The 13357-nt window shown below is 49.1% G+C and overlaps 1 protein-coding gene across 1 annotated transcript in view; it reads left to right on the top strand.

The window, feature by feature from the left end:
- The window catches only part of Sec31b (Sec31 homolog B (S. cerevisiae)), a 28892-nt gene extending 16101 nt beyond the window's left edge, over positions 1-12791 (top strand). The window contains exons 11-26 of the mRNA NM_001033343.1: positions 852-1082; positions 2676-2750; positions 3045-3143; positions 3433-3532; positions 4094-4272; positions 4501-4627; positions 5174-5319; positions 5915-6088; positions 6582-6743; positions 9166-9325; positions 10261-10575; positions 10789-10847; positions 11084-11230; positions 11488-11604; positions 12037-12108; positions 12260-12791. Of these exons, the coding sequence (NP_001028515.1) occupies positions 852-1082; positions 2676-2750; positions 3045-3143; positions 3433-3532; positions 4094-4272; positions 4501-4627; positions 5174-5319; positions 5915-6088; positions 6582-6743; positions 9166-9325; positions 10261-10575; positions 10789-10847; positions 11084-11230; positions 11488-11604; positions 12037-12108; positions 12260-12439 (2343 nt within the window). The 3' untranslated portion in view covers positions 12440-12791. The remainder of the gene's footprint in view (positions 1-851; positions 1083-2675; positions 2751-3044; positions 3144-3432; positions 3533-4093; positions 4273-4500; positions 4628-5173; positions 5320-5914; positions 6089-6581; positions 6744-9165; positions 9326-10260; positions 10576-10788; positions 10848-11083; positions 11231-11487; positions 11605-12036; positions 12109-12259) is intronic.
- The last annotated feature ends 566 nt before the right edge of the window (positions 12792-13357 follow it).

Below are 13357 nucleotides of genomic sequence, written 5' to 3'. Positions count from 1 at the left end.
TCTGTGATAGTATCACTCGTTTAGGCCACGTGCTGAGAGATGGTGGCACTGAACTGGGAAGTGGGAGAGAGTACCATGTGGTGACATTTTAAGCTGGTGATAGTAGATTTCTATAGTACCCATTTGCCACTCAATTCTTGGTCCTGTTTCATTCTAGCAACTTTCTGTTGGTTTCCAATGCCTTAGTCATTATTCTATTGCTGTGAAGAGTCATCATGACCAAATGTTATAAAAGCTAACATTTAATTGGGGACTTGCTTGCAGTTTTAGAGGCTTAGATCATTATCATCACAGTGGAGGTGTATGCCAGCATACAGACAGACATGGTAGCTGAGAGCTCTACCTCTGGATCTGTAGAGCAGGAAGAAAGAAAGCCATTGGGCCTGGCTGGGGCCCTTTTTTTTTTTTTTTAAAGATTTATTTATTTATTATATGTAAGTAAGTACACTGTAGCTGTCTTCAGACACTCCAGAAGAGGGGGTCAGATCTTGTTACAGATGGTTGTGAGCCACCATGTGGTTGCTGGGACTTGAACTCTGGACCTTCGGAAGAACAGTCGGGTGCTCTTACCCACTGAGCCATCTCACCAGCCCGCTGGGGCCCTTAAAACTTCAAAACCCACCCATGGTGACACACTTCCTCCAACAAGACCATGCCCACTCTAAAAGGCCACACCCCCAATCCTTCTCAAGTAGTGTCACAGAAACAGATGAGCTTATGGGGGGGCCATCCTCATTCAAACCACCATAATCTCCAAGGCTTGCTCAACAGATGGCCTGCTCTGAAATCTCGTTAGCTACTCGTCGTTACTTGAAAATGTAACCTCTTTCTTTCTTACACTTCCTTACCAGTTTGGGGGAAAGCTGGTTACTTTTGGCCTTCCCAGCATCCCTGTCCAGCCAGTGGCACAGGCTTGTTCCCGCCCTGTCTTCATCAGTCAAGTCATCACAGAGTCAGAAGTCCTGACTCGGTCAGTTGTGCTGCAGGAGGCCTTGGGATCTGGAAATCTCCTTAATTATTGTCAGAGCAAGGTTCAGCAAGCATCACTGCCATGCGAGAAGATACTCTGGCAGTTCCTGAAGGTAGGAGGCTTGAAGGCCAGCTGCTCTTTCCCGAGACCCAGAATTCCAGCCCCTGTCACCTCCAGGAGACATAATAAGCACACTTTAACCCTTTCCCCTGGCTTGGTATTTTTTTATGTCCTCTGGGCACAGAGTCTTTACTCTTTTCTATAAAGACTGGGGTGGTGGGGCGTCGCTGCTGCTGTTGCTGCTGCTGCTGCTGCTGGTGGTGGTGGTGGTGGTGTCCTGGATACTTTGCCAGCCAAGGCAGATGCTTTCATAGAATCACACCAAAGGAAGGGTTCACGGGAGAGATGCATGAGCATAAAGCAAGTTTTGGATTTGTTTAAGGTAACCTAGGGCAGGTCCCTGTTAGGCCACTCCACTTGAGCACCAGGGATACAGTTCTAATCTTTGCTGGGTCATGTTATAACAAGGAGAGTGTGTGCTTGTCAGAGATGTGAGAGGTAGCTTGTGGCAGAGTGCTTGCCTAACATGCACAAGGCTTGGTACTACCTCTATCTCTCTGTCTCTGTCTTTCTGTCTCTACCTCTCTTCCTCTCGCTTGCTCTCATACACACATGCATTCACAGACACACTCACATGCAAGCACACACAAAAGCACGTGTATACATACTTACATGTGCTTACATACATACACACAAAAAAATAAGTAAATAAATGTAAATTAAAATACCCAGAGCTCTGGAAAGCCATTTCCCAGGAAGGGCATGGAAGGAGGAGGAAGGCAAGAGATGTAAGAAAGACTATAGTCAGAATCCATGGGTCAGTGTGGGAGAAACAGAGAGTGGGGTAGGCTGGTCCTACTTCTTGGCCCTTGGTGTCAGCAATTTGGTGAGAAGCTAGCTTTGGGCACTGTTCCTGTGCACCCTCTGCCAGTGTCTTCTCAACCCTGCGTTTAGATCCCAGGGCCACGAAGGTTACACTTGGCATCAGTCTCCTCACCAGGGCAGTGCCCCAGTCTCCTCAGGATGTGGAGACCAGGGCAGTGCCGGTGGCACTCTCCTTGTGGTGTGTTTTTCAGTATTTCATGCAACCACTCAGAGTTCCCTTCAGCTCCCTGTACAGCTCAGATGCAAAGAGATGATCCAGGTGGACACAGGCGATGTGTAAGGTGCCCTGATTTGCAAGCTGCTCGGATAGAAAAGCCAACTGTCGGTTTCAGAGACCCCACAGGGCACCCCGTCCAGTGCCCAGAGTCTGTGAAGCCAGAAACCTGACATGGTGTTCATATAGGTTATTTATGATTTACCCAGTTCCAGGCCAGGTGCAATAACCAATCATTACAGGAAGTACCACCTCTAAACTGCCAACGTTTACTCTCACTGGGTTACTAAGGTAAACTAAGTTAGGAAGTCAACTGAAGGTACAGTTCTCATGTCAATATGGCAAAGGGTTGTGATAATACTGTCCACAGCCCAGCAAAAACCAGTGAGGAAGAAAGGTAAAAGGTGGGATCACCGTTTCGAGGGTACTTTGATGGTCCATGGGGCTGTATGTGAGGGTATACTGGTACGGGTATCCATCACGGTAAGGGAGAATGGTCATTTACATTCATTTGATGGAAATGTTTCTGTATTTGTGGTTCTTTAGGTGACCTTAGAGCAGGATTCCAGGCCGAAGTTCCTTGGGCTGTTAGGTTACAGCAGAGAGGAACTTCAGAAGAAGGTGAGTATAACCCTACAGAACCCCGCAGAACCCACAGAACCCCACAGAACCCTAAAAAACCCCGCAGAACCCCACAGAACCCCACAGAACCCTACAGAACCCTGCAGAACCCCACTAGGGCCTCTGCCCCGGGACACCTAGCCTCAATCCATCACCAATGTGTGTTTTACCTCCTGGAATTAGGCCTTTCTCTGGAAAAGTGGGTGAAGGATCTTGGAGAGTTTGGGGTGGGTGAATGGGGCGCATCAGACACTTGTGGGGGCCTGGCTGGCACTCACAAGGGTCTCCACACAGGTGGACACTTGCCTGAAGAGTGACTCAAAATCACAGGAAAGCCCTCAGCTTGAGGCGGTTGACCTCAAAAGTGACAGAGCACACAGCCCTTGCGCCCAGGTATGGTTGGAGTCCGGGGAGCCTGACTCCTGGGAGCACAGGAGACATGCCTTCTAGGGAACAGTCTCCATGCTGGTCCTTTCGCTTGTTCTCAGTAAGCTTCCCGGGAAGGCTTTGCTCACTTGGAGCCAGAGTAGAACACAGAACCCACAGGATGCTTCCCAAATGGACCTGTGCATTCTTTCTGTTTTATATACTAGGACACAAATGGTAGCGCTCTTGCCTAGAGCATGCTGTCTGTGTTCTGGCTTCAGTTCCTACACAGTCACACCTGCCCCTCTGTGTACAGGCCTCCAAACACACTGCCAAGGAAGCCTCTGAGTCCTCAGCCTTCTTTGATGAGCTGATACCTCAGAACATGACTCCCTGGGAGATCCCCACCACAGAAGGTACCTTGGTCCTGGGAGAGAGGAGATCACTGCACAGGAGCAGATGGGCCCAGAGTTTTTGGTCTTAAGAGTCGCTTATTCTCCCTTGCCTCCCCCCACCTAAAATGTCAAATACTGGTGGGTCTTTTCCAGCTAGTGGGTGCTGTGCTCAGTCTAGTGACTGGGCCCTTCTCTGGATGGCCTTCTGCCAAGGGCTTTTTTCTGTTCCTTAGTTTTCTTGTTAAAAAACAAAACGGTGACCTTGCCCGCGTCCTGTTTGTGATCCTGCACACAAGGTCCTCCCTGATTTGAATCCTGTTTTAGAAAGTTTCAGTTGGACCAGGGCATCCTTGGGACACTACATTTTGTTGCCCAGAAGTGAAACTTGGGGGTTTTGTGGAACCAGGCTGCCTAAGTTAGAGACAGTTTGCTTCCAACATGTGCCTCCCATACACCGCAGAGGAAGCCTTCACTTCTCAGCCGTCTTTGAAGAGCTGGAGCCAGAGGGGGAAGCTCTGTGTTCTTGGGCAGGAAGTGAGTATGTGAGGGCCAGTGAGTGAGGAGGTGATGTGCTGTCTGCAGACACTGATGGACTCCTGAGCCAGGCTCTGCTGCTCGGGGAACTGCGGTCTGCTGTGGAGCTGTGTTTGAAGGAGGAACGCTTTGCTGATGCCATCATCCTGGCTCAGGCTGGGGATGCAGAGCTGCTCAAGTGGACACAAGAACGCTACCTAGCCAAGAGGAGAACCAAAACCTCCTCGGTACTGCCCGTCACCCAGGAGAAGAAGGGAGGGGATGGCTTGGACCTGGGCAGGTAGAGGCCCGTCCCTTGGGACTGGTGTGTGAAATCTACCTGTCTCTCTACTCTAACGACCTCTACTTCATTGCTAGCCATGCTGAGCATTCTAACATGAGAGGCTCTGTTGGAACATCCCTGCTGACTGTGCTGGACAGAAGGCTGAGGGTCTCTCCCTTTCCGCCCAGTACAGCTTCTAGCCTGTGTTGTAAAGAAGAATTGGAAGGACCTAGTATGTGCCTGTAGGCTGAAGAACTGGAGAGAGGCGCTGGCCTTGCTACTGACGTATTCAGGGCCAGAGAAGTTCCCTGAGCTCTGTGGTAGGTGTGACTCCAGCATGTGCCAACATATTTATGCAAAGTGGAGGCAGAGGGTGGGCTCTGGAAGAAAGGGCTCAGCCAGGAGAGGGACTGTAGCTTCTTGTTTCTTGGAGGCATCGCATAAGTTCTGTCTTATTTCTCTGTCACATGGCAAATTCTTTGACTGTTTCAATAGAGTAAGTTTAGCTTAAAAGATTTATCTTTTATTTTTATTTACGTATTATGAGTATTTTGCCTGCATATATATATATAAGCGAATGTACCATGTGCATGTCTGGGTCCCATTGAAGGAGGAATTAGACAGAATCATTGGAACTGAAGTTATAGTTAGGTGTGAGCTGCTGAGTGGGTTCTGGGAATCGAACCCAGGTCCTCTGTAAGAATGGGATGTGCTCTTTATCATGTGGCCATCTCTCTCCCCTGAGTTGTCTTAAAGCCAGTGAAGACACTTGTCTGAGAGATCACAGTCTTCCACTTGTTTCCAAATGTGCAGGAGGAGTAGCGTAGGGAAGCTGTGCTGGTAAACATGTCTGCATCTCTCCACAGACATGCTGGGAACTCGAATGGAGCAGGAGGGAGGCAGGGCACTCACCTCTGAAGCCAGACTCTGCTACGTGTGCTCAGGGAGTGTGGAGCGGCTGGTAGAGAGCTGGGCAAAATTCCAGCAAGCCTCGAGCCCCATGGCTCTGCAGGTACCTCTCCTCTCCAGAGTTCTGGCCACTAGTGGTAGGGTTGTTCAGATCAGAGAGGTGGGACATCTAGGTTAGCTAGAACCAAGTTTTAGGGAAGAGCAGAGGGCCCTCCGTGCCTAATGTCAGGAAGAAACCACCTTACTCCCTCAGGATGCCTAGGTTGGCTATGAGCCTTCAGAAAATGTTGCCATTCAAAGACTCAGCACACAAGTCAATCCAGTATTTGAGAATTTCAGTGAAACATTCTATGGACCTCAACTGTATCAGGTGTTCTGTGGGTAATCAGAGAAGGTGGAGTCATAGGCTTTCGGGGAGAACAGAGTCTCATATGAAACAATTCAGTCTGGTTGATGACGTACACACAGGAAGGGATAAAGAGGTACCAAGAAGAGACAGATGCATAGAAATCCAAGGCCTGGATGCAGTCCATTGGTCCCAACCTTAATAGCTTAAGGAGTGAGGCCTCCTCCATCATGTCTCTTTCATGTGACTGTCTGTTGCCTTCAACGACATGTTGATGGTCCTGGGATGAGCCACCGGGACAGAGCAAGGTGTGCATGGAAAAGGTGGATCACCTTCATCCTTGTTCCTGCAGGAGCTAATGGAGCAGGTGACAGTCCTCAGCAGGAGCCTGGAGCTCCTTCAGGGCTCTAACAAGATGAGCCCAGGTCCTGCCACAACACACAGGCTCACCCAGTATGCCAATCTCCTGGCAGCCCAGGGCAGCCTAGCCACTGCTATGAGCTTCCTACCCAGCGACTGTATCCAGGTGAGAGTGGCCATGATAAAGAGCAAACCATCTTCTTCATTCATCCAACAGCACGCACACCCATGCTTTACATCCTGTACCAATGCTGTAGCGCCTAGGACAGATAAGATCTTTCTCCTTTAGCAGCCCACAGCCTGTTGGGAAATCTCGATCACCTATTAGTAACTTACAGTGTCCTAACAGAAGACTGCGCTGAGCACTGTGGGACTGCAAGGAAGAGGTGGCTTTCCTGGGGATGTGAAGGAAGGCTTTCCAGGGCTTAAAACAGCTGAACTAAACCTTCAAAGAGAAGTGCATGTGGGGCACTCCTGGCTCAGGATAGCCAGGAGGGAGGCGTGCAAGTGCTTGGCAGGGATCAGGGAACGTTGGGTCTCTGTGTTACTAGAGAATATATAAGCAGTAATCCAGTGTCTGATGAAAGAGCCAGGCTTGGAAGAGAAGATGTTTGCTAGTTTTCATTTCCTAACCCAGCTCTTCCTTATTACAACTTTAGCCAGGAGTTCAGCAGCTGAGAGATCGGCTTTTTCATGCCCAAGGTTCTGCCGTCTTAGGCCAACAGGCTCCTGCTTTCCCTTTCCCCCGAGTTGCTGTAGGAGCTGCCCTCCACTCCAAAGAGACATCGTCATACAGAAGGGGGCTCCAGCCTCCTCAGCAGGTAGGACCTTATCTGTTAGCTAGCTTATCGGTCCATTCAAAAGTGATTATGGTCGTAGACATAGACACTTGGAATTATTTTAGTGTCCAAAACCAGATGAAAATTCCTAGCTTCACAGAACCATTCGAGAGTCGGGTATTTTTTTCTAGTAACTGTTCATTGAACAAACACTAGAATCTTAGAACATAAGAGACACAAATTATAATCTTTGCCCTCAAGTAGTTCATCTAGTGGAAGGATAGCGTATTCAAAAATATGTAGAATTTAGAATAGCCATGATTGGTATGGCAGGGTACTATGGGATTATATAGAAAGAAAAGAAATTTCCTGTGGGGTGTGTGTGTATGTGTGTGTATATGTGTGTGTGTATGTGTGAGTATGTATGTGTGTGTGTGTGTGTGTGTGTGTGTGTGTGTATGTGTGTGTGTTGAGGAGTGAAGCTCAGGAATATTCTAGAATGGGTCTGAGGCTGATTATTTAATCTGAGACTTTAAGAAAAGTATTACATTTTAAAAGATTTATTTTTAAATTTTTATTCACATAATAAAAACTGTGGTCAAGATGTCATATACGAGAGAATAAACAAACAAACAAACAAACAAACACCAGTGGGTTAAGGGAGTACTCTTAACCACTGAGCCATGTCTCCGGTTATCACTCTGCTTTCTACAATTTTTATTTGTTTGTTTGTTTGTTTGTTTGTTTGTTATTTGACATGCTGACTGAAGTTTCCCCTCCTACCCTTCCCCCAGTCTCTCCCTCCAACTTTCTCCCTCCTCCTCACCCCATCTGTGCCTCCCATGGATATCAGTTAGCCATGGCATAGCAAGTTTCAGTGAAACCAGGCCCCCCTCTTCTATTAAGGCTAGATGGGGCAATCAGGTAGAGGTAAGCGTCCCAAAGGCAGGCACAGAGTCAGAGACAGCCCCTGCTCCCACTGTTAGGAGTCTCACAAGAAGATCAAGCTATGTGTGGAGAGCCCATGTCAGTCCCTTGCAGGCTCCCTTGTTGGTAGGTCAGTCTCTGAGAGTTCTTATGGGTCCAGGTTAGTTGATTCTGTGGGTTTTCTTGTGGTGTCCTTGACTCCTCTGGCTCCTACAATTCTTCTCCTTTCCCCCCATGATTCCCCAAGCTCTACCTAATATTTGGCTGTGGGTCTCTGCATCTATTCCCATTAGTTGCTAGTGAAGCCTCTCTGATGACAACTGGGCTAGACACCAATCTATGAGTACAGCATAAAATCACCAGGAATCACTTCAGTGATTTTTTTTTTCGATTTATGTTTGGTTTGATCTTAGGTGTCTGGGCTCTCCAGCCTCTGGTTCCCGGCCCTCCAGGCAGTGTCAGGGGTGGGCTCACTCTCATGGCATCACGGGTGTCAAGCAGGACCAGTCACTGTTGAACACTCCCACAATTTCTGTGCTACCTTTACCATCCTGTAGGCAGGACAAAATGTAGGTCAAAGATTTTGTGGCTGGGTTGGTATCCCAATCCCTCCACTGGAAGACGTGCCTGGTTACAGAAGATGGCCAGTTTAGGCTCTGTATCTCCCATTGCTAGGAGTCTTAGCTAGGGTCACCCTCATGGGTTCCTGGGAGTCTCCACTGTACTAGATTTCTAGCTCATACCAGAGATCTACACAGCGCCCCCCCCCCAAGTTGTCTCTTCAGTATTCTCTCCCTCTGTCTTCCCCCTCCACTCCCCCAACCTGATCTTACTCCCTTTTTAAAAGTTGTTCTTTTTTGTTTGTTTGTTTTTGTTTTTGTTTTTGTTTTTGTTTTTGTGACAGGGTCTCACCATATAGTCTCAGTGGGTCTAGAACTCACTATGCAGACCAGCCTGGTCTTAAACTCATAGAGATATGCAAGCTTCTGCCTACTAAGTGCTGGGATTAAAGGCCTGCACCCCCATACTGAACTTGAAAAGGAGTTTTTTTTAATATATTATGTGTGTGTGTGTGTACATGTGTGTGTGTGTGTGTGTATGCATGTGTGTGTGTACATGTGTGTGTGTGCATGTGTGCCATGGTGCGTGTCTAGAAGTCAGAGAGCAAGCTGTGGGAACTAGGTCTCTTCTAACATGTGGATCAAGCCCTCTCTCCAGCCCTTCATTGGATATTAAAGATTAAGTTACTCAGACAAGGGAATCAGGACATTACGTCTACCTCAGCCACAGAGGACAGAAGTGCAAGCACATTGAACCAAGAAGAAACAGCAGCTTTCCAATAAAGACCGACAAAACGTCAATGGGTTGTGGTCCTGGGACGGGATTAAATAAAGGAATGACTCGTGGAAAGTAGATAACGGAGAATCTGGCGTTGTACACTAAAGACCTTCAGCTTGACCCTGGTGTTGCTACAGGGATGGGGCATGGGAGAAATGGCCACAGCACACCAGCTCCCTGACCCCTTCCCTCTTCACAGGTCCCAGCTCCATCTGTGAGGCCGAGGACCACAGCTCAGCCGTCATCAGTGATGCCCTTCAGCCCCTCCCAGCCCAGCCCTTCTCAGGGCTCAAGTGACCACAGGGTCCTTAGGCCCCAGGCAATCCTGCCTGGGCATTTCGTCCCTGGAGTAAGGCCTGGTGAGTAAAGGAAGATCTCTTCTGGTGGAATATGAGGTCTCAGGGAAGACAGGCATGCAGATAGACATCCTGCCTCCCTAGCCTATGCTCATGTTGCCCGGAGAGGCCGTTGTTTTATATGGGACAGCATCTTGTGTAACTCAGGCTAGCCTCCTACTTTCTGTGTAGCCCAAGATGACCTTAAACTGATCTTTCTGCCTCTGCCCCCAGTGCTGGAATCACAGGAGTGTACCCAGCTTGTTTTGTCTTTTTAACACATTTTATTAAATTCTAGTTTTGAACATAAAATAAAGTATACAGAGCACGGGGGTGGGGGGGGGCAACTTGAGTGATATCCAAGAAAATATACCAAAAATTTTTCTATTTTTGAGAAAATTGATTTGGGATTGAAATCTGAATTCATAAGAGTTCTCTTTATTGAATCCCTCCTATATGTGCTCTCTCTCTCTCCCTCCCCCCCTCATATGTGCTCTCTCTTTCTCTGCCTCTTTCTCTGCCTCTCTCTCTTTTTCTGGCTAAAGGCTTAGTATTTTTGGCAATATACCAAAGTAGTTACATCTGTCATTTCAAATTCACTAGTAATATTCTGAGGGTCAAATAAGGAATAAAGTTAGAAAGTACTTTGAAAAGTATAGATTTCTTTCTACATGGACTAATCCTTCATTGTTATTATTGGTTGTGGGTTTACAAATGTGTGTGTGAGTGTGTGTGTGTGTGTGTGTGTGTGTGTGTATGTGTGTGTGTGTGTTTAATGGACTCTTGCTTGGTTTCCAATTCCTGGTCTCAAAAGACCTTGTCCCAGCCTCCCAGGTGTCCCTGCAGGTGCTTCCACACCCTCTTTTCTGGTTTTCTGTTGGTTTGTTCCTGCGTGATGTTCTCTGAGTCCTTTCCAAATGAAGGCTGGTGATAAGTTACTTATTTCTCCCCTCCTGCAGCTTTATCTCCGCCACAGCTGTCCGGAGGACAAAGTGTTCCAGCTGTAAACCCAGCTGGATTCTGTGGCGCATGGCCTCTTCCTGGCCCCACTCCAGTCATGGCGTCCCCAGACTTCATGCAGCCCGGCTCTACCCATCTGCCTGAAACTCCTAGACTCCTCCCTCTGCCTCCTGTGGGACCACCAGGTCCCAACCCTCTGAGCTCCCAGCTCCCAGCCTCTCCTGTCACTTTCTCTGTGGCTCCCCCTCCTGGAGGTCCAAGAGCACCGTGCTCTAGTGCACTCCCGAGCTCTGGCATCTTGGCCACTTGTCCAGGTCAGTCCTCTTTCCATAGCTGCTTCCTGCGGGTCATTGCCACCTCTCTTCCCCTTCTCACTATTACTTTGGGAGTCTTGTTCCTCAAGCCAGTGAACTAAGGCCTTTTGTCAGTTAAGAGTATGACTGGCCTACAGAGGGAGGTATGGCAGACTCTAACATCATCAAGGTTCTTAACCAGGCCCCTAAAATCCCCTGCCTTTTGTTCTTTAGGACCCCAGGACTCCTGGAAAGTTTCTCCAGCCTCCCAGGGAAACCTCCAAAGGAAAAAGGTCGCTGCATCTTTCCCTAACCAGTGACCCATTTCCTAGTTCTTTAAGAGCTCATCCCCACCCTTCTCATATTTGTATGCTCTCCTCCAAGTGGGTGTGTGCCCCTCAGCACCTCTCTCTTTCCTCCCGTACACACCGTTCTGTGTTCCAGTTCCCCACTTCCCATCCTGTTTCTTTGTTCAAGATCCACCTGTGGTGTCTCTGGGTCGCTCATAGGCTTCTCTTTATCTCCGCAGCTGCCTGAGACATTCATGCCTCCAGCACCAATTACAGCTCCGCTTAGGAGCCTTGGCCCTGAGCCACAACAGGCCCTGCTACCTCAGCCCCTAGTCTCCAGTGCGACCCTGCCTCCTCCTGGAGCCCCAAGAGAATGCAGCCTGCAGGTGACAAGAACTGTGGGCCCCTCCCCTAATGCTTCCCCACCTTACTTGGGCAAGAAAAGTGGGATCATAGAAACTGGACTTTTTGCTCAAGGTGGAAGTAACCCTTGAGCCTGAAGGGGTTCTTATTCCCGTAGAGGAGGGAGGGGTGGCTCTCAGCTCTGCAGCGGCAGGTATGACCTTGAGTCACAGGGCACTAGGCCTTAGGGAAGCCATGAGGACAGCTCACCTCCAGTTCTGCCTCACTGTCCCCTCGTTAGCAACTCCAGCCACTGCCTCCTGAGAGGACAGAGAAGGAGCTGCCCCCAGAGCATCAGTGCGTGAAGGACAGCTTTGAGGCACTCCTTCAGCGCTGTTCCCTGACCGCCACTGACCTTGTAAGTATGGGTCTCCCTGAACCTGCCTCTTCACAGCCTCAGCAGGCTCCTAGACACCTCAGATGTAGGCCAGCTCCCTCGCTGTCCCTGGAGTGTTGACTACATCTTAAAGTTCTTGGATGTCCAGATGAAGTAGGGGAGGGCTTGGAGTCTGCCCTAAGTGCCACTTCTCAATAGCAGGACCAGAGAGCATGGTCATTTACAGGAGCAGGGCACATTAGAGAGGGTGGAGCTGGCAGGAGAGAGCCACCATTCAGTCACTCACTGGCTGTGTCGCCTGACCAAGCCTCTTGCCATCTTTGGGCCTCCACTTGGGTCTGTGAAATGAAGGAACTAAAAGCAAGCCGTTGTAATTATTATATCATATCTGTTTATAGTGCTGTACAGTGTGAGCCTTTGAGCTAGGGTCAGGAGCCATTTTTCTCCCTGCAGAAAACAAAAAGGAAGCTGGAGGAGGCAGCCCGCCGCCTAGAATGTCTGTATGAGAAGCTTTGCGAGGGGACAGTAAGTACCTAACTTACTCCCTCTGCCTGGTGCCCCTCTACTCCCGCCCAGTCTCAGAGACATCTTCCTGGACTGAGGTCTGGACCTGCCCGTGCTGTCAGAGCCGGGGTTGGGGTAGGCTCATCTAATCCAAGGGTCAATCCCTCCCCAGCTCTCGCCCCACGTCCTGGCTGGGCTCCATGAAGTTGCCCGATGTGTGGATGCCGGAAGCTTTGAGCAGGGCCTCGCGGTGCATGCGCAGGTGGCGGGCTGCAGCAGCTTCAGCGAGGTATCCAGCTTCATGCCTATGCTGAAGGCCGTCCTCACCATCGCGCACAAGCTGCAGGGCTAAGTCAGGACTCTCTTCTACCAAGAGGCCGCCTCTGCTGTTACTTAACGTGTGGCAGAAAGGGGGACGTTTTTTTTTTTTTCCAACAGAGTGTGTATTTCCCCCAATCTCTTCCCTTGCTGCCAGGTATGTGACACTGGGGGCTTGGCCCCACGCCAGCTGAGTGTCTCCTTCTCATTCCTTTATGCCCGGCCACCTGGGACTTACCCTGGTGCTTCCACCTGAGAGGTGATGCTCAGAGTTGAACCTTACTCTCTCTAATGTAGCAGCCCAGCAGGGTCTGCGCCAGAGTGTCTAACCTGGGGCATTCTGTTCACATGGCTTCCGAGAGAGTAAACAGTGCTATTATTAGTCAGTCTGCCTCTGCCACGACATCTTACAGGTCTTCTGTTTTTTCTCTTCTGGAGTTTGAGTCTAAATGCACTTTCTCTCTACCTCTGTCTTCCCATTTTAAGGTCCATATTCTAATGTGGCCCCAGGGATTTGGGGGGAATTGGTTGGTGTTTACCCTTTGAACAAGTCATGGACATGAGGTACTAAACAAAATCAAGAGAGGAAACCCGGACCTTTAAAAAAAAAATCTTTTACCAGTGGTGGTGGCACAGGCCTTTAATCCCAGCACTTGGGAGGCAGAGAGGCAGGGTGATCACTGTGAGTTCCAGGACAGACAGAGTTATACAAAGAAACCCTGTCTTAAAAAACAAAAGGGGGGGGGCTGGTGAGATGGCTCAGCAGGTAAGAGCACCCGACTGCTCTTCCAAAGGTCCTGAGTTCAAATCCCAGCAACCACATGGTGGTTCACAACCATCTGTAATGAGGTCTGATGCCCTCTTCTGGTGTGTCTGAAGACAGCTACAGTGTACTTACATATAAAAAAACAAACAAACAAACAAAACAAAAAGGGAACTTCTCATGTATTAG

The sequence above is a fragment of the Mus musculus genome, chromosome 19 (genome assembly GCF_000001635.26).
Source record: "Mus musculus strain C57BL/6J chromosome 19, GRCm38.p6 C57BL/6J".
Classification (NCBI taxonomy): Eukaryota; Metazoa; Chordata; class Mammalia; order Rodentia; family Muridae; genus Mus; species Mus musculus.
This window is presented reverse-complemented; position numbering and strand designations above follow the sequence as displayed.